At 58.0% G+C, this 22,597-nt stretch overlaps 1 protein-coding gene across 3 annotated transcripts in view; it reads left to right on the top strand.

Annotated features, from left to right (window-relative positions):
- CACNA1I (calcium voltage-gated channel subunit alpha1 I) overlaps positions 1-22,597 on the top strand; it is a 112,241-nt gene that overhangs the window by 85,302 nt on the left and 4,342 nt on the right. Inside the window, exons 17-36 of one of the 3 annotated variants that reach the window (XM_037006920.2) lie at positions 441-920; positions 1,189-1,289; positions 2,002-2,125; positions 2,383-2,451; positions 2,896-3,080; positions 3,594-3,720; positions 4,986-5,111; positions 7,537-7,626; positions 9,075-9,267; positions 9,846-9,997; positions 11,275-11,384; positions 11,975-12,108; positions 13,018-13,088; positions 16,181-16,259; positions 16,889-17,010; positions 17,458-17,796; positions 18,050-18,193; positions 18,588-18,710; positions 19,996-20,161; positions 21,788-21,987. In XM_037006920.2, coding sequence (XP_036862815.2) covers positions 441-920; positions 1,189-1,289; positions 2,002-2,125; positions 2,383-2,451; positions 2,896-3,080; positions 3,594-3,720; positions 4,986-5,111; positions 7,537-7,626; positions 9,075-9,267; positions 9,846-9,997; positions 11,275-11,384; positions 11,975-12,108; positions 13,018-13,088; positions 16,181-16,259; positions 16,889-17,010; positions 17,458-17,796; positions 18,050-18,193; positions 18,588-18,710; positions 19,996-20,161; positions 21,788-21,987 — 3,135 coding nt within the window. The remainder of the gene's footprint in view (positions 1-440; positions 921-1,188; positions 1,290-2,001; positions 2,126-2,382; positions 2,452-2,895; positions 3,081-3,593; positions 3,721-4,985; positions 5,112-7,536; positions 7,627-9,074; positions 9,268-9,845; positions 9,998-11,274; positions 11,385-11,974; positions 12,109-13,017; positions 13,089-16,180; positions 16,260-16,888; positions 17,011-17,457; positions 17,797-18,049; positions 18,194-18,587; positions 18,711-19,995; positions 20,162-21,787; positions 21,988-22,597) is intronic. The other 2 variants (XM_073213901.1, XM_073213900.1) reach the window with 2 other exon arrangements.

Below are 22,597 nucleotides of genomic sequence, written 5' to 3' on the forward strand. Positions count from 1 at the left end.
GTGCCAGAGGAACATGGCAGGGAGGGGTAAATGATGGTGCCAATGGCTCTGGTGTGGAGAATTGGGTTATCACCTTAGCAGCACCGTGTAGGGGAAAGCTGGGCTTTGGGGTCCGGTAGATCTGAGCTCAAATGTGGCCTCTGCCACTTCCAAGCTACATGATCACAAGCAAGTTCCAGCCTTCTCTGGGCCTGTTTCTTTACTTGTAAAATGGGAAGACCACCCTACATTGATTACATTCCTCAAGGGAAGTGGGGTGGCAGGAAGGGATGTAACTACACCCTGGACGTGCCCACATGTCCATGGATCGGATGGCGTGAGAAGCCGGGAAGGGAGAGGACTGTGGCCCGCTTTGGGCCTCAGGGGACGTGCAGGCTGCCTCCAGTCACAACCACCGTGTGTGTGGCGGGCGCTGACCAGAGCCCCGGGCTCTCTCCCAGTCCAGCTCCAGGAGCTCCTACTACGGGCCATGGGGCCGCAGCGGGGCCTGGGCCGGCCGCCGCTCCAGCTGGAACAGCCTCAAGCACAAGCCGCTGTCCGCCGAGCACGAGTCCCTGCTCTCGGCGGAGCGCGGCGGCGGCGGCGGCGGCGCCCCGGCCTGCGAGGGCGCCCAGGACGAGGGTCCCCCACGGTCCGTGCCCCTGCACGCCCCGCACGCTCACCACGTGCATCGTGGTCCCCACCCGCCGCACCGCCACCGCCACCACCGCCGGACACTGTCCCTCGACACCAGAGACTCGGTGGACCTGGCCGAGCTGATGCCCACCGTGGGCGCCCACCCCCGTGTGGCCTGGAGGGCGGCGGGTCCAGCGCCCGGGCACGAGGACTGCAATGGCAGGATGCCCAGCATCGCCAAGGACGTCTTCACCAAGATGGACGACCGCCGGTCTCATGGAGAGGATGAAGATGAGATGGACTATGTGAGCGGGGCCGGGGTAGACGCAGGGCCAGAGGGGCGGAGGGGACGGGGCTCCAGGTGGGTGAGCAGGGGGCGGGCCCAGAACTGCCACCTGAGGTGGTCTGCCCCAGGGAGAAGCCCTCCTTCCCTCCCTGGGTCTGGTGGGAGTCCTGGTCTTGCTGGGAGAGTTCGGAGGTCCTCCAGTGGCCCCAGTTTGCTGGCTGGCTGAAGTGGGCGAGATGGGCAGCTCTGCACAGTGCTGACTGGCCGCACGCTGTCCCCCTTCCCAGACTCTGTGCTTCCGCGTCCGCAAGATGATCGACGTCTACAAGCCTGACTGGTGCGAGGTCCGCCAGGACTGGTCTGTCTATCTCTTCTCTCCCGAGAACAGGTGGGCACAGCCAGGCTTGGGGTGGGGTTAAAGTTAACGTGTCCAGGAGGGAGAGATTTCTACTAAGCCAGGCAAGGCTGTTGGTGGGGTGTCTCCCACAGCCCGAGGACGCTCCAGACCCAGGGGAGGAGGCGGGTCGAGGTCCGTGTAGGACGGTGTCCCTGGGGATCCTCTAGTCTAGACCATCCCTGTGCTGGGCACCAGGTTGGACACATCCTTAAGCAGCCTGGGGGGCTCATATCTGGAGGGGGACATCAGAAGGCTACCGGGAGGAGGTGGCCTTTGTTCTGGGCTCTGTAGGCAGGTGGCATTCTGTAGGTGAAGCCAGGGGTTGCGGAGACATGGAGGCTGGTCCAGGTGGAGGGAGCAACCTGAGGGAGAGAAGCTGAGGGTAACAGGCAATGTGTGTCCAAGTGCCTGGAGGACAGGGCACAGGGATTTGGGCGAATGTTTGGAAAGCTTTGAGTGCCAGGGCAAGGAGGATGCCTTTCATCCTGTGGTGCCAGGAGCTGCTGTGTGGTCAGGGGAGGCAGCTCCAGGTGGGCACGCTGAGCACATATAAAGCTGCTACCTGTTTTGTCGCCAAAGAAGAGAAGAGTCAGCTTCCTCTAAGCCATCCTGGTACCCAGAGTGCCTGGCCCTCTACCTTTCTCCTGGCTGGCGTAAGGGGCAAACTGGCACTCACGTGGTCCCCCTTCCCATCCCTCCCCAGGTTCCGAGTCCTGTGTCAGACCATTATCGCCCACAAGCTCTTCGACTATGTCGTCCTGGCCTTCATCTTCCTCAATTGCATCACCATTGCCTTGGAGAGGCCCCAGATCGAGGCTGGCAGCACCGTGAGTGGCTGCAGCCTTGGGGCAGGCCACTGGGCCCTGCGATGGGACATGGTGCAGGGCTGCGGGGGCTGGGAGAGCTCAGCAGGGCCCAACACTGAGTCGGAGCACTGTGGGGGGAGGAGAGGGCGGGAGCTTGCCTGTGGGGCTGCCACCTCCTCATCAAGTGGCAGCAGGGTGCCCCTTGGCCAGGGCACGAGGCTGCCTGGGTGTCTGCAGCTCCGGGAGCCCCTGGGCCCACTGTCTCCCGGCTCTTTCAGGAACGCATCTTCCTCACCGTGTCCAACTACATCTTTACAGCCATCTTTGTGGGCGAGATGACACTGAAGGTAGCTCTGGGCTCCACCCGGGGCTCCTCTTACCCTGCAGCTTGGGGCCCCTCACCCTGGCCCGGCCCCTCCCTCAGCTGGTCACTCACCTGCCTATCAGCAACATTCTGCAGGGGCCCTGGGGGCCACCCCTGCTCAGTGCCAGCCCCTGGGTTGGGTCCCTGGGACCCAGAGGGAGTCAGCCACGTTCCTGCTGTCCAGGAGCTCATGGCCTACCAGAGAGGAGAATGTATGGGGGTACCTGCTGGAGGTGTGGGGTCGGGGGGAAGGACTCCATCTGGGATGCTCTGCAGAGTGCATGGTTTTGAATTGGTTTGCCAGATTTTGGGGGAGAACAGAATGGGTTGGCCTGCTGGGACTGCATTTCAGGGAGTGGCCAGGCACGTGTCCCCTGCTGGACCTTCTGTCCCGCCATCTGCCTGACTCCCTACCACTCGCCATCAGGTAGTCTCGCTGGGCCTGTACTGTGGTGAGCAGGCATACCTGCGCAGCAGCTGGAATGTGCTGGATGGCTTCCTCGTCTTCGTGTCAATCATTGACATTGTGGTATCTGTGGCATCGGCTGGTGGGGCCAAGATCCTGGGGGTCCTCCGGGTCCTGCGGCTCCTGCGCACCCTACGGCCCCTGCGGTGAGGGCTCTTCCCTGCAGATGGGGGTCCCTGCACTGTCCAGGGATGCCCCAGTGGTCTAAGTGGACTCCTCAGTCTGGCCCTCCCTACCCACTGAGTCTTCCTATAGCATATGCCAGATAGAGCATATGCCAGAGAATAAGGCCAGGGGCTGGGCTGTGGGCACAGCCCCTGGGGGAGGAGCCTGGAGACCCTGGTGTGTGTATGTGTGCACGCGCGCACGTGCATGCATGCACATACGCACTGGAACAGTGGGCCTGAAGATGACCCCCAAGGTTGCTACCCACCCTGTGTGTCTCCTGTGTATCTCTGGGTGACTCACAGCTGTCTCTGGTCCTCAGTCTGCAGACAAGGGTGTCGTGTAGACTCCAAGGGTATGGGGTAGACACAGTGCCTTGCTGTGCATATAGATCTGGGGCCTGGGGCCTCTGCCCCCATGGTTTCGGGCACTGTGGGGCTGGCCCCAGACCTAGTTGTAGTCTCACAACACCCTTGGCCCCTCCCTGCCTGCAGTGTTATCAGCCGGGCACCTGGTCTGAAACTGGTGGTGGAGACACTCATCTCCTCCCTTAAGCCCATTGGCAACATCGTCCTTATCTGCTGTGCCTTCTTCATTATCTTCGGCATCCTGGGGGTGCAGGTGAGGGGCACCCAAGCTGGTCTGGCACTGGGGTGGGCTCGGTGGTTGGGAAGAGGCTCCACACTCCTGCCCAACATTCCCGACCTTGTGCTGACTGTCCTGGGGCTCAGGTGGCCCTGGTGGAGCACCCAGCTCCCTGCCAGTGCGGAGCTTCTAGTCCAAACAAGGAGGAGAGAGACACAGGCCTACGTGTCAGCTCAAGGCAGGCTGGGTAAATGGGATCGCAGGGGTCCCAGCTGCACAGGAACACAAGCAAGCCTGGGAACAAGGAAAAAGCGCCCTAATGGAGGTGGCCTTTGCCCTGGGCCTTGAAGGAGAGGTGATTTCCACAAACAGGTCAGAGAAGGTGTTTCAGGGAGGATGAGTGCTTATGTGCAGGTGAGCCTAGGAGCTGTGGCTGGCATAGAGAGGTGAGCCAGACGTGGGCTGGGCCAAGCTGGGAAAGCCCTGGAATGGCAGCTAGGAGTTGGGGCTCGGTTTCTCTGGGGTCGGGGCCATGGAAGGTCTCTGACACAGGCAGGGTCTTGAGCTAACCTGGATTTTGGTTTGGAGCCCAGGAATATGATGGGGCCTTAGGGTAGGGCAGGAAGGAGTGGGGCAGATCATAAAGTGTGGGACAGGAGCGTGGCCACAATGACCCTGGCTTTCTGGGGTCTGAGCTGCTGCTGAGCCCCTTCTTCCTGTGTCTAGAGTGCCTGAGCCCGGTGCTGAGGCTCCTGGGCTCCCCACTGGTCCTGTGCTGGGTCTGTAGCTATAGAAGAGCTCTGGACACTGGTGACCTCTGGGGCTCTAAGAGGGCCACCACGGAGCTGCCTGGACAGGAGAGGCTTGATGCAGACCCTGTGTAGACAGTGGCCCTGCTCCTACTAGGCAGTTGATATGGAGAGGGCTTGGGTCTCTAGAGAGGGTCCTTTTACTTCCCTCTCTCTCGGAGTCCCGGTGACAGGACAGGGTCTGAGGAAGAGCCCAGGAATCAGATAGACTGTGGGGGGGAGCTGAGCCTTGGCCCTGACACTTCCTAAACCTCAAACAACTTTGAGAAAATTACCTGCCGCCACTGGGCCCCAGTGTCTGTCTCTGTGAGGTGGGATGAGTAGGCCCACGTTGTGTCAGGGGCTTGGTGAGATGGGATGGTTGTGTGCGTGCCCCACGCTGGCACAGAGGATGTGTCCCTTGAGGGGCGGATCCCTCTTCTGATTCACGCCACCCCTGCCCCTCCGGGAGTCCTGGCAGGACAGTCACTAGCCCTGTGGCCCTGCCCCCAGCTCTTCAAGGGCAAGTTCTACCACTGTCTGGGCATAGACACCCGCAACATCACCAACCGCTCCGACTGCGTGGCTGCCAACTACCGCTGGGTCCATCACAAGTACAACTTTGACAATCTGGGCCAGGTGAGTGCCATCCTCCTGCCCCTCACCTGACCTGCCCCAGTGGGTAGGGTTGACAGCTCTTTGGTGCCAATGTCCTGGGATTACAGGCCAACCTCCTATCCTGCCCTGCAAAGACTGACCTGTGACATCTCCTTTCCAAGCCTCTGTTTCCTCTTCTGCAAAACGAGCAGGGGCAGAGCTCAGCTCCCACGTCTAGGGAGGCTTCGAGTTCCTGAGTGCAGTGTCCAGCCAGTGCCTAGCACCTCATAGGTGCCTCTGTGGACATTGGTTCCTGGCTCCCAACCCCCACCTGGGGACTCTGACAAGAATTTTAGAGTCAGCCAGGCCTGGATGTGGATCCCCGTTCTGCCGCTTACTGTGGGTGTGACCTCTCTGAGCTTCAGTTTCCTCATCTGTCAAATGGAAATGTTAGAGCCCACCCCACGGGCTGTGGTAGGGTGGGTCTCCTTTCTTGTAGCCCATTGACTCTGCTTTTCACTTCAGCTGGCAGGAAGGTCCACCCACTTCCTGCCTTACCCTGTGTCCCCTCTCCTGGCAGCCTGCCAGGCTTGGCCTTTTGGGTAGGGCCACACATGAGAGCCTCAGTTGGCTGCCTCCAAAGAGTCTTGGACCCCCTCCCAGCCCTCAGAACTACCCCTAAGTCCTGAGGGCTCACCCAGATGACTAGGTGTGACTAAGTGGGATGCCTCCCCAGGTCACACAGGGAAGGAGCGGGCCCACACCATGGTCCGTGTGGCCCAGGAGCCAGGCCCTGCCTCTGCTGGGGCCCCTCCTCCAGCTGGACCCGCAGAGGCTCTCACCTGACATGACCGAGGACCCCGCTCTCCATGTCCCCTGGGGGAGGACCCATGGGGCAGTGAGTAGCCAGGGACAGGGGATCAAGGACAGGGACACAGTGGCTCCCCACCCCCTCCAGATTCTCCAGAGGTAGCGTCTTTTCAAGTGGTTAACAACTCAATGGTTGGTAGTTTAAAAAAGGTGTCCCAGAAAGCTAAGGGAATGCTAGTGGGAGCCGTTTATGAGCTTGCTCCTGACCCTCTGGCCTCCCTGCCAGGCCCTGGCTCCCATGCATATCCAGCCTTTTCCCATTCTGGGCATGCTCAGTGCCAGGCTGATGCCTCTGGACCCCTGAGTAGGGTGTTCCCAGCGCAGAGGCATACGGGCATCCAGCATGGCCCAGAGCCTTTGATTCCTTGCTGCGCCCCTTACTAGCTGTGTGCCTTTCCGGCCAGTTCCAGCTTTTCTCTGTGCCTCAGTGTCCCCATCTGTAAATGGGAACAGTGGTAGCAGGTCTGTTAATCCCAGTCCCAGGCTCTCTGTACTTCAGGCCTCTGTGAACCAAGGGCTCTTGGGGACATTTGCCCTGTGGCACGTGGAAGCTTCATGTGCCTCCCTGGAAGGGAGGGCTCCCTCTGTGTCCCCTGCCCTGTGCCGGGCCTGCATTCTTTCTGGTGTACCATTCCCACTTGGACGGGAAGAGGAAGGGTCTGTGCCTGGGATAGGTGGGAAGCAGGGGCCAGTGCAGGGCAGGAGACCCATCCCAGAACCCCACTTCCCAGCCTAGGACCCTGAGCTACAATAAATGAGCCAGCGTGGTGAAAGCTTGGAGGAGGGGAGGGGCCTTCTGGGTAGGTGTGTGACCTTTGGTCTACCTCTGGTGGTGGTGGACCTTTTGTGAACTACCAGCATGCTGAGGCTCTGCAAGGATGGCACTGGTTCAATCCAGCTCAGAAAACTTTATTGAGCACCTACTATGTGCGAGGCTCTGTTGAGTTCTCTAGGACCAGCCCATAGGCCTGTTGAGAGGGCATGAGGATGCTTTAGCCTGCCATCTATGTAGCCATGGCTGTCTGTCTCCTAGGGATCACTGCCATTCCAAAGTCTCACATTAGTGAGGGTAATTACAATCAAGGAAGCTGGGGCCCAGAGACGTGGAGGAACTTGCCCCTAGTCACACAACCAGTGAGTGGCAGAGCTTGGCCTGTGACCCAGGGCTCCTGACTTCGCTCGTGAGCTTCTGTTTTCAGGTGCTACAGGCAAGTTTGGAATGAGGTGACAGGGCCCCTTATGTTTGTCAGGAACCTTCCAGTTTAAACTCTCAGCAAACCTGTAGGCAGGCACTTAAGTATTAGCTCCATTCTGTGGGGGTGGAGACCCAAGCTCATGGATTTTCTTGCCCAGTTAATTTCAGACCTGAGACTGGAACCCAGGACTTCTGCAGCAGTGCCTGCAGAGATATGGCAGGCACATAGTAGGTCTTCAAGGTTTGTCTGTTGAGGACACAGTTCTGTTCTCAGTATGCGGAAGGCTTCTTTATCCTTCTGCCTCTCAGAGGCAGAAAAATGGAGAGCCCAAGAGGGGACAGACGCAGCCTAAGCTGTCAGTGCCCATCACCCCTGTACCCTCCCCTCCCTGCCTCTTCCAGGCCCTGATGTCCCTCTTTGTCCTGGCCTCCAAGGATGGCTGGGTGAACATCATGTACAATGGACTGGATGCTGTCGCTGTGGATCAGCAGGTGGGTGTGGCTGGGGCCAGGTCAGGCCTGGGCAGCAGGGGAGGGACACAGTGTCTTTGTGGCCAGTGGCCCGCAATGGGGGTCAGCAAGACCCGCAGACCCACTGTCAGCCGCAGTGCAGCCCTCGCCATCCTGGCCTGAATCTTCCACCGTGAGGGCTGCCCCTCGGGTAGTGTAGGTCATGGCTCCATTTGCTTCAACCTATCCTGCTGCTCTTCAGGGAGAGCCCTCTGAGCTGGCTCCTGCCTGGAGGGGCGCGGAGCCTTGTGGGGAACCAGGTGTGGGAGGAAGAGAAGGACTGAGCCAGCTGGCCTGAGGCAAGAGGGTGACGTGTCCAGGGGGTCGGGAGTGTGAGGACCAGGAGTAGGAGAGGGGCAGGAGGTGGGTGGAAGAGGTGAGCGGGGACGGAAGGTCAGGCAGACCCACGTGAGCCACGGCAGGGGCTGGAGTCTGTCTGAGGGCGGTGGGAGTCAGCGAAGGTGTTATAGCAAGGGAGTGACACCATCAGGTTTGCTTGTGGGAGCTTCTTGTGGGCTGCTGGGGGAAGATGGATTTAGGATGGAGGTGGGTGCAAGGGGTCACGAGGACTTTGGGCCTGAGAGGAGGCCTGGGCCCTCATTCCCAAGATCCTCCTGCGAGTAGGGGGTCCCCTCTGGGTCCAGGCAGGGACTTTAGGCAACACATAGCTGACCACGGTTGGCTGTGTCCAGGCGGAGAGGTCACTGGGAGAAGGAACAGGGAGATGCTCCAGGTCAGGACAGGGCCCACTCAGTGAAGGAGTCAGGACAGCGGGTAACCCCCAGGCCTGTAAGTGACCTCTGGCCCTTAACCCTGTGTGACTCTAGAGCTAGAGGTGGGGATGGAGAAGTGGGCAGAGTGAGAACACTTGGAGGTATCTTTCTCCACTTCTTAGCCTGTTCACCACCCACACCAACACCAACACCCACACCAGCACACACACACACACACACACACACACACACACACACACACACACACACACACACACACACGTGGACTCAGGGCTGTGCTGTCCCCTCTGTTGGCTGCCTTCTTTCTGCCTTGTTTCTGGATAAGTGATGAACAAGTGAATGGAGGGCCGATGGATAGATGGCGGATGGATAGAGGGATGGATGGATAGTGGGTGGTTGGATGAATAATGGATAAATGGATGGATGGGTAGGCAGGTGGGTGAGAAGAACAAGATACGGATGTGTCCAGGAGGCAGCAACTGCAGCCGGGAAGAGGAGGGGCCCTGTTTGCTGAGCACCTTGCTTGTGCCAGGCCAGGTGGGCACTCCCTACCTGCTGTCTCCTCCAAACCTCCCGGCCCCCCGGGAGGCAGGCCTGGTCGGTCCCTTCTGCGCTGAGGCCGAGTGAGGCAGGCGCCGGCCCACAGTGGGTCCTCCGTGCCCGACCTGCTGCCTCAGCCTGCCTGGCTCCCTGCAGCCCGTGCCCAACCACAACCCGTGGATGCTGCTCTACTTCATCTCCTTCCTGCTCATCGTCAGCTTCTTCGTGCTCAACATGTTTGTGGGTGTCGTGGTGGAGAACTTCCACAAGTGCCGGCAGCACCAGGAGGCCGAGGAGGCGCGGCGACGCGAGGAGAAGCGGCTGCGGCGCCTGGAGAAGAGGCGCCGGAGTGAGTGGTGACCGCGGAGATAGGGCTGCCCCGGGCCCCAGGCACCTCCGTCCCCTGCTGCTGGTCTCCTGGGCGCAGCTGAGGGCTGGGCCTGACCCCAGCCTCTGGGCCTTGGGACCTGGAAGGGGACACAGGATATGACCCTGTGCCCCCGGGCCCTCTCCTTCCCCCAGGGTCTGCTTGTCCAGGTGGCCTGCCCTCCGGCTGGTATCCACCTGGAGTCAGGTGACCCTACTGCCAACCTGAATGAGGCCCCAGGTGCTCAGTCCAGACAGAGGGCAAGGGCAGAGCTGTAGGGCCCCTGTCCTCCCCCACAGCAGACCTGGAGCCCCTGCCCTGGGCATGATGGGGTAGATGAGGGGAACTAGCATCCTGCTCTCTGCCACCCTCCTAAGGATCCTACTCCTTGGCCTTGTGGCCCCTGGCTGGGCGGACGAGACCCAACTCTGGCTCCCAGGCCTAGGGAAGAGCAACATCTCTCCCCCTTGCTTCCTCCCTCCCTCTGCCTCCCCCTCTGTGTGCTCTGTCCCCCACCTCGGCCCCACCCTGTGTGGGCTGTGCCCTGCACCCATCTCCAGAGGCCCAGCGGCTGCCCTACTATGCCACCTACTGTCCCACCCGGCTGCTCATCCACTCCATGTGTACCAGCCACTACCTGGACATCTTTATCACCTTCATCATCTGCCTCAATGTGGTCACCATGTCCCTGGAGCACTACAATCAGCCCCCGGTGAGCCCTGTACCCAGCCCCAGCCTTGGCCCGAAGTCACATGGCAGGGTTGGGTCTTCAGCAGGACCCCACTGCAGGGACAGAGTGAGACAGCGTCCGAGTGCTATGGAGCCCTGTGCCCAGGTAGTTCACAGCTTGGTAGGACAGATGAGTCACAGGGGATGGTCAGAGGCAAAGGTCACTTGTTCTTGGTGAGGTGGAGGTGATATTTGGGCCCAGCCTTAAGCATGGTAACAGTGTAGTGTGTTCAGTATGACTCTTTGCAAGGCACCCTATAGGTATTAACTCTCTAACCTCACTGCCACCCTAAGATCGGGTTGGGACCTTCCTCCAGATTTTATAGATGGAGAAACAGGCTCAGAGAGAGAGCATGCTGCCCAAATTGCTCAGTCAGCAAGTAGCAGATCTGGGGCTGGAACTCAGAGTTGCCTTCAAGGCCTGCCACATGGTCTCCATTACTACCTGGGCATATAGAGCTTGGGAGATGGGCATCCCAGGGTGAGGATCATGGGGGCAAACAGAGGGAGACAGGTTCCCAGCTATTGTTGCCTGCAGTGTGTGTCAGGGACGTGTACAGGCAAGTATATTCTAAGAGCTTCCATTTAGTGGAGTTGGGGAGCAGAAAAAGGGAGTGGAGCCTCCAGATGAAGAATAATGAAAGCAGGGAAAAAGAAGCCAACCATTGGCAGAATAGAGCAGTAATTGTAGAACTTCCAAATTAACATGAAGAAAGACAATAATAATAGCTCCTATTTACCAAGCATTTATTTTGTGCTTAGCATTGAACTATTAGTTCATTTAATTTTCATGGCAACTTTCTGAGCTGGGTACTATTATCATCCCTAATTTATATATTGAGAAATGAAGTCCCAGACAGGTCAAGTGACTTTCCCAAGGTCACACAGTGAATAGGGAATAATTTCTGGGCCAGGATTCAAATCTAGGCAGTCCAGTTCTTGACCATGACCCTTAACCATTAACCCATACTGCCTCCAAAGAAGGGCAACTGGACCAAACCAGAAAAATAAGAAAGAGGAAACAGCAATGTAGAATAAATAGTAGAATTAAATAAAATATAGAATTAAAATGTAGAAATAATTAAATGTAGAATTAAATAAAATGGAAGGAATAAAAACAGATACATAAATAATTGCACTAAATGTAAATGGACTAAATCCTACCCTTAAAATGCAGAGACTTCCTGGCTGGAAGAAGGGGGTGGGGTCGGGTGGGGCAGGTCACGGGGCCCAGATGATGCTTCTCTTTGCCCCCCATAGTCCCTGGAGACAGCCCTCAAGTACTGCAACTACATGTTCACCACTGTCTTTGTGCTGGAGGCTGTGCTGAAGCTGGTGGCGTTTGGTCTGAGGCGCTTTTTCAAGGACCGGTGAGCCACTTGACTGGGGTAGGGCAGCCTAGAGTAGGCTGCGGAATGGGGAAGCTTGGAGCAGCCAAAGGAGGGGAGCCAGTTAGTGTCTGGGCACTGAAGGCTAGGGGTCCCTGGGTGCTGCTTACGGCCCTGAACAGGAAGTGATTTTGGTCCCACCTGACAGGTACAGGGCATTCTACCAAGCCTTCTCAGCTTATCTCTCATACCCCATAGGCCAAGCAGAGCATACCTCATGCTAGTCATTTTCAGATGGAACAAATGAGGCTCAAAGAAGTTGAGGGACTAACCCAAGACCACACACAGGGCGTAGCTGGCTCAAGATTCAGACCTAGAAGTCAGAGCCCATTCCTCCTTCCTTGCAAGAAGCAGATATGTTTATTTAGCCTGGTCAGCTTCTTGCTTGAGGGATCAGAGGCTGTGGGGGACTGAGAGGGAGCTGGACCTGGTCAGGGCTGCAGGGGTAAGTAGGGAGGTGGCCACAACAGGAGGATGGAGACCTGGAAAGCACCTCCCAACTGAGAGATTTCTAAACTGGAGTGCCCCTCCCCTTGCTTCCCACTCCTGCCCTCCCCTGCCCGCCTGAGCAGGTGGAATCAGCTGGACCTGGCCATCGTGCTGCTGTCAGTCATGGGCATCACGCTGGAGGAGATCGAGATCAATGCGGCGCTGCCCATCAACCCCACCATCATCCGCATCATGCGGGTTCTGCGCATCGCCCGGGGTGAGGGCCTCGGGGGACAGGTGGGGACAGGCAGGGGTAGGATGGGACCCTTCATCACCCAGGGAGAGCCCCAGCAGTGGGATGGGGGCAACAGGGAGAGGGGCATGTAGGCACGATGGGCTTCCTGTTGATCTGGGAGAATAGGAGCCGGGAGAGCACACACCTGAGGCACACCCACACCCTGTGTGTACACACTCACGTGCCCCCCTCCACAGCTCTGTACAGCGCACTGCAGCCCTGCCTCCTTGTAACACCATGCCCCATGTGGTCCAGTCTCAGGCTGGGATGAAAGGACCCAGGGAAGCTGGGAAGAACCTGGGAAGTAATTCTAGTTCCTCACTGGCATGTCTCCAGCACTGTGGCTGGGACGCACGTTGTCCAACGCTTCTTAAAATCCCTGCCTCTCCTCGAAGCTCATTCTCTCCCTAGGGCTGCCCCTGCACTTCCTATAAAAGCCCCCTGCTCAGTTCTCAACCAGGTACCTCTTGCTGTTCTACCTACATCTGCCTATTGCCTCCAGATTCTGAGGTGGGAGGGCTGAGGAGAAGCAGGGAAAACTGGTGCCCAGAGGAAAGTGAGAGACGTGGGCATTTGCTGCTCAGCCATTTTTCCCTCCTGGCTGTGAATTGTGTGCTCACTCACATGCTTTATGTCCCTCCGTTCCCACTGTGAGTGTCCTCATTGTCTTGGAATTTTTTACACCAATGTCCACAGGTGCACACGTATTTTTGGGCACACCCCATTCAGCTGCACCCACATTCTTGAAGTGTGGCATCACAGAGCCGTCCCCTTTGCTTACACGCTCCTCCATTTCTCACTTTTCTTCCGCATTTACCCATGTGCACACACGTGTACGCACACATCCCCACTGGCCTGGGCTGAGGGGAACGGGCTGGGTCTTGTCCATAGTGCTGAAGCTGTTGAAGATGGCCACGGGGATGCGGGCCCTGCTGGACACGGTGGTGCAAGCTCTGCCCCAGGTAAGATCCAGTCCCTCTGGCAGCCACCCTGGCTGTTATTGATGTCGTGCTGGGCCCTGGGCAAAGGTGCAGGCCAAGACTTCCCTTCTCTCCAAACCTGCCCAGAGCCAGGGCAGAATCCCGTAGCCAGAGAAGCATGTTGAGCCAGGGGCTGTGAGAGAAGGAAAGGTCCCCTCTGCCTCTTTCCTCCGGAGTTCACCAAGTGCTTGCCAGCACGTGCTCTGTACCTAGCCCTGTGCTGGGCACCGAGGACCCACATTCTGCCCTCAGAGTCAACAGGCTTGTGGGGAAGACAGATCAATGTAGGGAGGAGCCTAAGACATGCTGGAGAGAGGGGAGGGCCCTGCCACTCCCCCGGGGAAGTCAGGGAAGGCATCAGGGTACTCTGAGCTTGATTTTGTAGGGTGGCTTGGCAGAAAGAGGTGGTGATGTGGATATATGTGTTCAGATATGACATTAGAGGAGGGAACAGCATGAGACCTGACCTGGGTGGGAACCCTGGGAAGTAAGCTTCTCCCCACCCCCACCGCATGCCATTGGTCAGTGGAAGTAGATAGGGTCAGGGTCACAGGGGGCACATCTCTCATCCTCCTGGGAGTGCTGTAATCCCAGTCCTTTCCTTCCCCCTCTCCTGACTACTTAAGGCTCCTGTCTCCCTGCCCTCAGGTTGGTCTCTTCTCTGAGGTGAGCCTCATGCACATTCATTTATTCATGACTCATCTAGTCTTAAAGAGCTTTAAAAGGCATCTTTAAATAAAAGACACAGATACAACATGATACAAATGAAGATAAAAGATTAACAGCCCAGGAAAGGTGGAAGCAAAGCTGAATTTCTCAGGGCCTGTGCTAAGCATACTAGTGAGTTTTGTTCTTGAGTGTGGTGTGGGCTTCCCAGCAACCCAGTAGCAAAGGGAAAGTGACATGGTTCTCATCAGGTCTGGATGGAAGGCAAGGATGTTTATTCCAAGAGATGTGGGGTTTTTTAGTGTTAAATCCCCTCAAGGAATTTTTTAAGTGGAAGATGGGGGTAAGCACTGGGTGTGGGGATATGCAGACAGGAAGTAGGTCGGAGCCTGGCCTCAAGCCACTCTGCGACGTTGGTCATGTGACTACTACTTGTGCCTCAACTTCCTTGCCTGTGAAATGGGATGATAATAGTGCTTATCTCAAAGGGTTTTGTAATGTTTAAAATAAATAAAGCTTATAAAGTGATAAATAGGACCCAGGTCACAGGAGTGCCATATGAAGGTCTGTTGAGGATGGGCTGCCTCCTTGACCTCCCTACCCTCTCCCCTTCCTCATGTTCTGACCCTGGGACCCATATAACCCTGAGATGCTGTCATATGGATGCTGGACATTTCCTTCATTCTGTGTAAAATGCTATGAAAATGATACTTTGACCCCTTCCCATCAGGCTGTGCCTCATGCCAAGGGTGGAAGCATCAGGGAAGGCAACTCAGAGGAGGTGACCCATGACCTGGGCTTTGAGGAGTGGGGAGAAGGTATTTGTCAGGCAGACAGAGAGGGGGTCTTCCCTACAGAGGGAACAGAATATGCAAAAAGGGTCTGTTTTCCCTGTGGCTGGAAGTTGGAAGATCAGGCTGAGAGGGGGTCCTCAGGGCTAGGCCACAAAGGCCTTCAATACCAGGACAGCAAACTTGGGCTTTATCCTGTGGGCAGGGGCGCCACGGGAGTTCTGGACAAGGAACGCCTCAAGCAGAGCTGCCTTTTAGAGGTTGCTCTGGTGACCAGAGGAGAACGGATGAGAGAGGGAGGCTGGAAGTGGGGGTGTCAGTGAGGAGGCTTCTGCAGCCAGGCAGGCTCCAGGGGGTGCTGAGGGCGCAGGGGATACTGAAGGAGAGGTGAGGTCGACCTGGTTAGGAAACACTGCTGACCTGGGCCTACCCAGGGTCTGTGAGGGCCAAGGCCATGCCCCCTCCATCTCAGCTGCCAGCCTCACACCTCACCTCACCTGGTAGGGGCTCAGCAAATTCTCCCATTAATAAACAGCATTGTGTAGTCAGACACTATCTGTGTGATTGTAAAACAGCTTGGAAGGAAACCCTCCTCTGGGGCAGAGAAACATTTGGGTCTGTGATTAACATGGTTCCTTTACAGCGACTATTGTGGACACCCTCTGATTCCATTCATGCAGGCCTTCTGAGCATTCTAGGAGATATTTCATGTCTAGGGCAAGAATGTGTTTAGCTTTTTCTTATCCATAGCATGAGTTAAAGGCAGTCTCCAGCATGGAGACCATCTATCCAGTGTGGATAGTTTTAAAATAGCTTTATAATCTGGGACGTTTTTCTCCCACAGGAGCTGTGGGACGGGGGTGGCTGGGTTTGCAGGAAGCTTCTGGGGACAATCCTGCAGGATTTCTGTGTTCAGTCTCCATGGCCAGGCCTTGGACTGGCCTGAGGAGGCAGATTCGACCGAATCCAGCCATGTCCCTGCTCTCAAGGACTTCCCAGACCAGCAGAGGACACTGATAGGGACCCACTGGTGAACTCACACTGTCAGACTGCATCCCGGTCTGCCTGGAGGGATCCAGGCAGGCTTCATGGAGGCTGAGGCATTATTGCTGACGCGTTCTTCCTTCCCTTGCTCCATTCAGCCACAGGACTTTGCTAACCCCGCATAGGGATATGGAGTAGCAATTGTGTGCAGAGGCCATGGGGCTAGCCTGCTGAGTTTGAATCCCACTATGAGCTGTGTGGTCCAGGGGAAGTTACTTCACCACTCAGCATGTTTCTTTCTTCATCTGAAGAATGGGAGTGAAAGACAATTGATAGATCGTTGTGTGCAGTGAGGCAGCCAATCTACCTAAACCTAAAATGAACACTTGAAACTGGGCAGCTCATAGGAAAGCCTTGGGCATTTAGTTACCGTTCGGTGCTTTGTGCTGGACCCAGCCTCCTCCAGGTCCTTGGGGGTGGCAGCTGAGGACACAGAGCCTGGTAGAATGTTACTGCTGTCCTCACACTCAGGCTGGCCCTTTGCTGGGACCAGCAGTGCCCCCACCCCGCGCCCCATGTCCCCTGCCTGCAACCTCCCCAGGCCCGGCCGAGCCCCACATGCTCTCACTACAGGTGGGCAACCTGGGCCTCCTGTTTATGCTGCTCTTCTTCATCTACGCGGCCCTGGGCGTGGAGCTGTTCGGGAAGCTGGGTGAGTGCCTCCTGAAGCTGCCTGGGGTGGCCTGTGGGGGGGAACAGGAATGAAGGAGGGCCTTGGCAGCGTGGGAGGCCTGAGTTCCCTCCCCCAAACTGTCACATCAGGGTGTGTACTGGGGAGGTGCCCCCACAGCAGGCCCATAGGGGGATGGGTGGGTGACCCTCAGCCATTCACATCCCCCTACTGGGGTGGGTGGTAGCTTTTGAGGCGTGCTAGCCTGGACAGGTACCCCTGACTTGGGTCACCCCAGCTGTCTGAGCTCCTGGAGATGCCCCCTTAGGCCACACATGCCAGTGCCCATTCTGAGCCAGCACCACCCCAGCAAGCAGAGCAGCCAGGGCACAGGCTGAAGGCAGCCCGGCCCATGCCCAGCTCAGCCCTGCACAGAGTCCAACCCAGAAAGTGGAGCTCCCCTGGGGGCCGGCCCTCACTCAAGCCATCCTCTGCAGGCCCCTGAGCCTGAGGCCCAGTTTGTGTGCTATCTCCCTGAACCTCAGTTTCTCCATCTGTGGGCTGGGCACAGTCCACACGCGCCTCCAAGGGTTGTAGTGGGGATTCTGAGATGAGGCTGGGATGCCCCAGTGCAGGCGGGCAGTGCAGGGAGCTCTCCTGTCTCCTTGCAGTCTGCAACGACGAGAACCCCTGTGAGGGCATGAGCCGGCATGCCACCTTTGAGAACTTCGGCATGGCCTTCCTCACGCTCTTCCAGGTCTCCACTGGTGACAACTGGAACGGGATCATGAAGGTACTTATGGGCGGGTTGAGGGGAAGAAATCAGGTTGGCTTCTGAGACCACAGGTGCTGGTGCTGATCCCGGTGGGCCTTGGTCTTCCCAGCGCCCCACTGCACTCAGGAGGGGGTACACGAGAAATGGAGGGCACTGCCCTGCACCCTGAGGCCCAGTGAGGTGGAGATGAAGCCAGATGAGTCCCCTTTCTACCCCTAAATGATGCACTGGGGTCAGAGCTCAGATTCTAGAGGACACAACTCTGTCCAGTGCCAGAGGGGACCTGGGGCCCACACAAAGCCCAGGACCAGGGACTCCAGTCCCTTCTCCTGCAGTGCCAGGCCGTGGTGCCTGCTGCGGTGCCTGCTGAAGGCTCCTTGGCCCACAGTCTGCACAGGCAGGCGCTCATGGGGGACAGAGCTGGGGCCTGGGCCTCACCACTGTCCCCTGCCCCGGCTGGCGCAGGACACGCTGCGGGACTGCACACACGACGAGCGCAGCTGCCTGAGCAGCCTGCAGTTTGTGTCGCCGCTGTACTTCGTCAGCTTCGTGCTCACGGCCCAGTTCGTGCTCATCAACGTGGTGGTGGCCGTGCTCATGAAGCACCTGGATGACAGCAACAAGGAGGCCCAGGAGGAAGCCGAGATGGACGCCGAGCTCGAGCTGGAGATGGCCCACGGCCTGGGCCCTGGTCCGCGGCCCCCTGCCGGCTCCCCGGGGGCACCCGGCCGAGAGCCAGGAGGGGCGGGCAGCGGGGGTGACGCCGAGGGCCCCCTGTGTCGGCGCTGCTACTCTCCAGCCCAGGTGGGGTCCCGAGAGGGCATGAGGGAGGCAGGGCACCATGGGGCTGGAGGGGCAGCTGGGCCAGGAGGCCTCGTCTGTGTTGTTTTGGACCCCACCCTGCTCAGCTCTGGTGAAGGGGTGACCCTGTGACAGGGGGTTCGGGCCCAGGCCACAGGCACAGAGAACGGGGAGGGCAGCTGTGCCTCGCCCACCCTGTAATCCCTGGACCCAGCCGATAATCCCGCCTGTCCCCACCCCGTCCCCGTCCGCCTAGGAGAATCTGTGGCTGGACAGCGTCTCTTTAATCATCAAGGACTCCTTGGAGGGGGAGCTGACCATCATTGACAACCTGTCTGGTTCCATCTTCCACCATTACTCCTCGCCCGCTGGCTGCAAGAGGTGTCACGACAAGCAGGAGGTAAGCAACACCTCACCTGGCACCTTGCGGTGGGGGCTGCATGCAGCCTGGTGGGGGCCTGCCAGAGGGAGAAGCCTGGTGGGGGCAGAGACGCAGCTGCGCCAACTTGGCTAATGCTGGCCAGCCTCAATGGCTACTTGGTCTGAGGGCAAGTAGACCAGCTTTGGGGTTCACTGACCACAGCCACTCATCTGCCCTCTGGCCCAGCCCAGGCCTGGCACTCTCCTGGTGCTGACACCATCGTGTTGCTTTCCCTGCCCCCTGCGGAGGCTGGGCCCCCTTGCAGGGAGGGCACACCATCCTGGCTCAACAGACCTCTGGACCTCTCGCCCCACCAGCCAGCATCTTACTGGAGGACACAGGGGGGACTTGAGGCTGCCACCTCTTCCCATAGGTGCAGCTGGCCGAGACGGAGGCCTTCTCCCTGAACTCAGACAGGTCCTCGTCCATCTTGCTGGGTGATGACCTCAGTCTCGAGGACCCCACAGCCTGCCCGCTTGGCCCCAAAGACAGCAAGGTGAGCAGCCCTGGGGGGCTCCCGGTAAGCAGGTCTGTCCCTGCAGGCTGGCATCGCCCACCCAGCCAGGACACCGTGTCTTCTGGGTGCACCTGCTGTGTGCTGGGCTTTCATCTCTTGTCTGGTGGATGCAGCAGTGGGGTTTGCCATTGGCAGGCCAACTCACAGCGAGGCTGGGAGGCTGAAGAGAATGGGGGAGAGTCACATCAGGAGCAAGTGCCTACTGTGTGCCAGACACTTTACTTGCACTCAGTCTGTGCCCCAGCTTGTGGAATTAGGGATGACTTGGTCCCATTTCACACTAAGTAAATGGGGGCTCCAAGGAGTGAGGTGGCTTGTTTACCTCACACATTTGGGATGGCAGAGCAGGAAAGCCAGCCCTCTGCTCCCTGCGGGTCAGTCCGAGGAGGCCTGGCAGGCCCCAGGGCCCCTGTGTGATCCTGCAGCCTCAGGCCGGAGAGGTCGGCTGCTGGGCTTGTGACTTCAAGGCCAGGGTGTGAGAGGAGCTGTGGAGGGGGCGGGGCAGTCCCTGGCCTCTCCCCTAAACGTCAGAGCGGCCTGGGTTTGGCAGCACTGTCCCCTGGGGCCGTCCTCCATCGGTTCGGGAAGACTGAGCTGGGGCAGTGGATCTTCCCACTGCTCCCTGCCCACCCCATCCCCTCTCTGACAGCCGACAGCTCCTACAGCCCTCAGCCACTTCCTGCATCTCCCTGCACCCTGGCACTGCTCTACCACACAGGATGGCAGGGTGCAGCTTCGGGGCCTAGCTGGCTTTAGACGGTTGTAGTCTGGTTTTATTCTGGACTCAGAGAGCAGGTCATAGGAGATCCACTGAGGCAGCTCTTGACGACTTGCTGGGAAGGGTCCTCTGGGACTGCAGGGCTGGGGAAGGGCAGGGCCCAGGGAATGCTGGGTGGCTGCTGGGTGCCAGACCAGGAGGGAGGGGTCAGTCTCTCATTTATGGATGTGGAAACTGAGGCTCAGCAAAGGGAAGGGACCTGCCCAACGCCATGCTCACAGGGAGTTCCTGACAGCCACACGGGTCGTCTTTTGACACCTTCACCAACTTGGACTTGGCTCTGCCTTGGGCCAGAGTCTGAACCAGGCGCTTCTTGGAAGTGGGGACCTTTCTCCTGGGTTTTGGAAAATTACAGTTGTTGGCAGGTGGATAAGGCCACTCCAGGCAGTGAGAGGGGCCTGAGCGAAGAGCCGTGGAGCGGGAGCAGTGGGCTCAGCCTTGCCCCCTCTCCACCGTCCTAACCCCTTTTCCTCCCTGTCTATGCAGGGTGAGCCAGACCCACCTGAGCCCATGCATGTGGGAGACCTAGGTGAATGCCTCTTCCCCTTGTCCAACACGGCTATCTCATCCGGTCCGGAGGACTTCCTATGTGAGGTGGAGGCAATCCCGTTCAACCCCGTTCGGTCCTGGCTGAAACATGAGGGCAGCCAAGGTGAGGGGTGGGAGCCCTGCCAGCACCCCACAGCCCTGATCCTGGGCATGCACCTCAGAGGGAGCTGGGTTTTTCCTTGGTATTATTCCAGACTATTATATCAAGTCTAGAAAGAACCAGATGGATAACTGACAATAAAGATAGGAATCTTAGGCCTGATATAACAATGATGAAATATCAAGAGCCAAATAATTCAGAGAGACATAATAATAATTATACCAGAAGCCTGGTCTAACAGAAGATTGATGCTGAGCTTCCTAGGAGCTGTGGAGAAAAGGGGAACAGGTTGGCACACAGCTCTCATCAAGCAGAAGAAAAGATACCAAAGTACTGAAGTCTTTTTCTAGAGCTGAATTTGAGAGGAATTTATCTCACAGATCTTCGCATGAGGTGATGTTGAATCACAGAAAGCCTGATGTCCTCAATGGCCCTTCTGTAAAATGTCCTGACACCCTTCTTCCCTATCCTTAGCATCCTGTCTGTGCCTTGTGCTTGTCGCTGGGCTCTAGGCACAAGGACAGAGGACTAAGCTGACCTGGCCTTGACTTGGGTCGCCTGCACCAGCAGTCCTCCAGGAGGGTGGTGGGAATCTGGTTTCACAGCAGTGGCTGGGGAAGGGGGGCAGAGAGGAGCTCAGCAGAAGAGGGACCCCAAGACCCTGAACCCACCCCAAGCACTCTTCTGGGAGGCCTGGCATGGAGTGCCTTCCAAGAGCTGGGGGTGGAGTGGCCTTTCCACTAAAGCTGACAGCTTCTGACTGACATGATGGCTGAGGTGCCAAGACCCCCACCTTCCTGAATCAAAACTCAGGGCAAAGGACCCAAGGGTCATTCTGATGGAATGAAATCATAAAATCCTTTCCCCTTTAGTTAACCATTCATTTGCATTTCCTTAAATAATAAGATGACATAGACTAGGAATCCTCCTACTTGGGGCCATTCAAGCTGCCCAGACACCTTGGGTACCTGTTTACATACTCCCCAAGCCCTTCACCCTGTCCTCCTCCCAGGAGGCACTGAGGGGCTGGGGGCAGACATTGCTGGCCCCCTAAGACCTGCCTAGGCCTTCCTTTTCCCTCCCCATCTCCTTGGCCCTCTCTGTCCCCAGAGGAGCGGGCCAGGCGGATCCAGCAGCCCTGTCTGCTCTGCCCACCCAGTGCAGTGCCCATCCTCCCTGTTGTCCTACTGGGCCCCCAGGTCTGGCGGGACCCTGTGGGGTGTCAGCACCTGGGGGTGACCACAATGAGCATTTGCTGTGCACCTGGATCTGGCTGGGAGCTCCACAGATGCCTCTGGTTCTTACAGCCTTTCCACCCCTTGAGGTGGACAGCTGGTCCCTGTTTCACAGAGGACGGAGCCCTAGGTCCTTGATCCTGGGTCTTCGTGGCTCCAAAAGCTGGGCCTGTGCCAGTGCCCATCCTCCTAGGAGTCACATGCCTGGCCCTGTGTTTCTTGCTTTCACAATGAGGACACCAAGGCTCAGAGAGGGAGACTTGTTCACAGCCTCAGCCAATTTGTTGTGTAGCCCCTGCCTGCCCTGCCAGCCCAGTGGGGGCATGTGTTTGGAGCCCCCTGCCAGGGGCACCAGCCTGAGCCTGCTCCCTAGCTCCCTCTCCTCCCTCCCCAGTGGTACCTCCAAGCCCCTTCTCTCCAGATGGCTCCAGCCCGCTCCTGCCCATGCCAGCTGAGTTCTTCCACCCTGCTGTGTCCGCCAGCCAGAAAGGACAGGAGAAGGGGGCTGGCACTGGGACTCTCCCCAAGATCGCCCTGCAGGGCTCCTGGGCATCCCTGCGGTCACCGAGTGTCAACTGCACCCTCCTGCGGCAGGTATGGGCACCTTCCTGGCTCTGAGAGCTTCCCTGCTGGGGGATATCAAAGTGGGGCCCTGAAGTCCCAGGTGGAGTTAGAGGGGCAGGCCTGGGGATGGAGGGTCTTACCTGTCCCATTTTGTGGGTGGGAGACCAGGGTCCAGAGAGAGGTGGGGGCTGTTCCTGCCTCCAATGCGGTGGAAGCAGGGCTGGGCCCAGGGTGTTTGCTCATTCATAACTGTTGACCCCAGATATGTGCCAGGCTGTATGTTGGCTCAGAGGCTCCAGCAGGCAAAGAATACAAAAGCCCTGTCTCGGGGGGTTTACGGTTTAGTGTTTAGAGTGTGTGTTGTGGGTGTCTTGGAGGAGAGATGATAAACTGAAATACATGCATAAAAAGGAGTCCACTTGGTAGTGACACATGCTAGGGAGCACATTGCACAGGAAGGCTATGGAGGAAGCAGGGGTGCTGGCAGCTCAAGCGGGGGCTGGGGAAGCAGTGAGGGTTGAAGCATGTGGTTATCTGGGGAAGAGCTTCCCAAGCAGAGGCCGGAGCCGAAGTTGGGGTAGAGGCTGCGGAGGGTCCTGGGGCCGGGGGCAGGAGGATCCGAGGGGAGGCTGGTGGGAGG

Source organism: Manis javanica, chromosome 10 (assembly GCF_040802235.1).
Source record: "Manis javanica isolate MJ-LG chromosome 10, MJ_LKY, whole genome shotgun sequence".
NCBI lineage: Eukaryota > Metazoa > Chordata > Mammalia > Pholidota > Manidae > Manis > Manis javanica.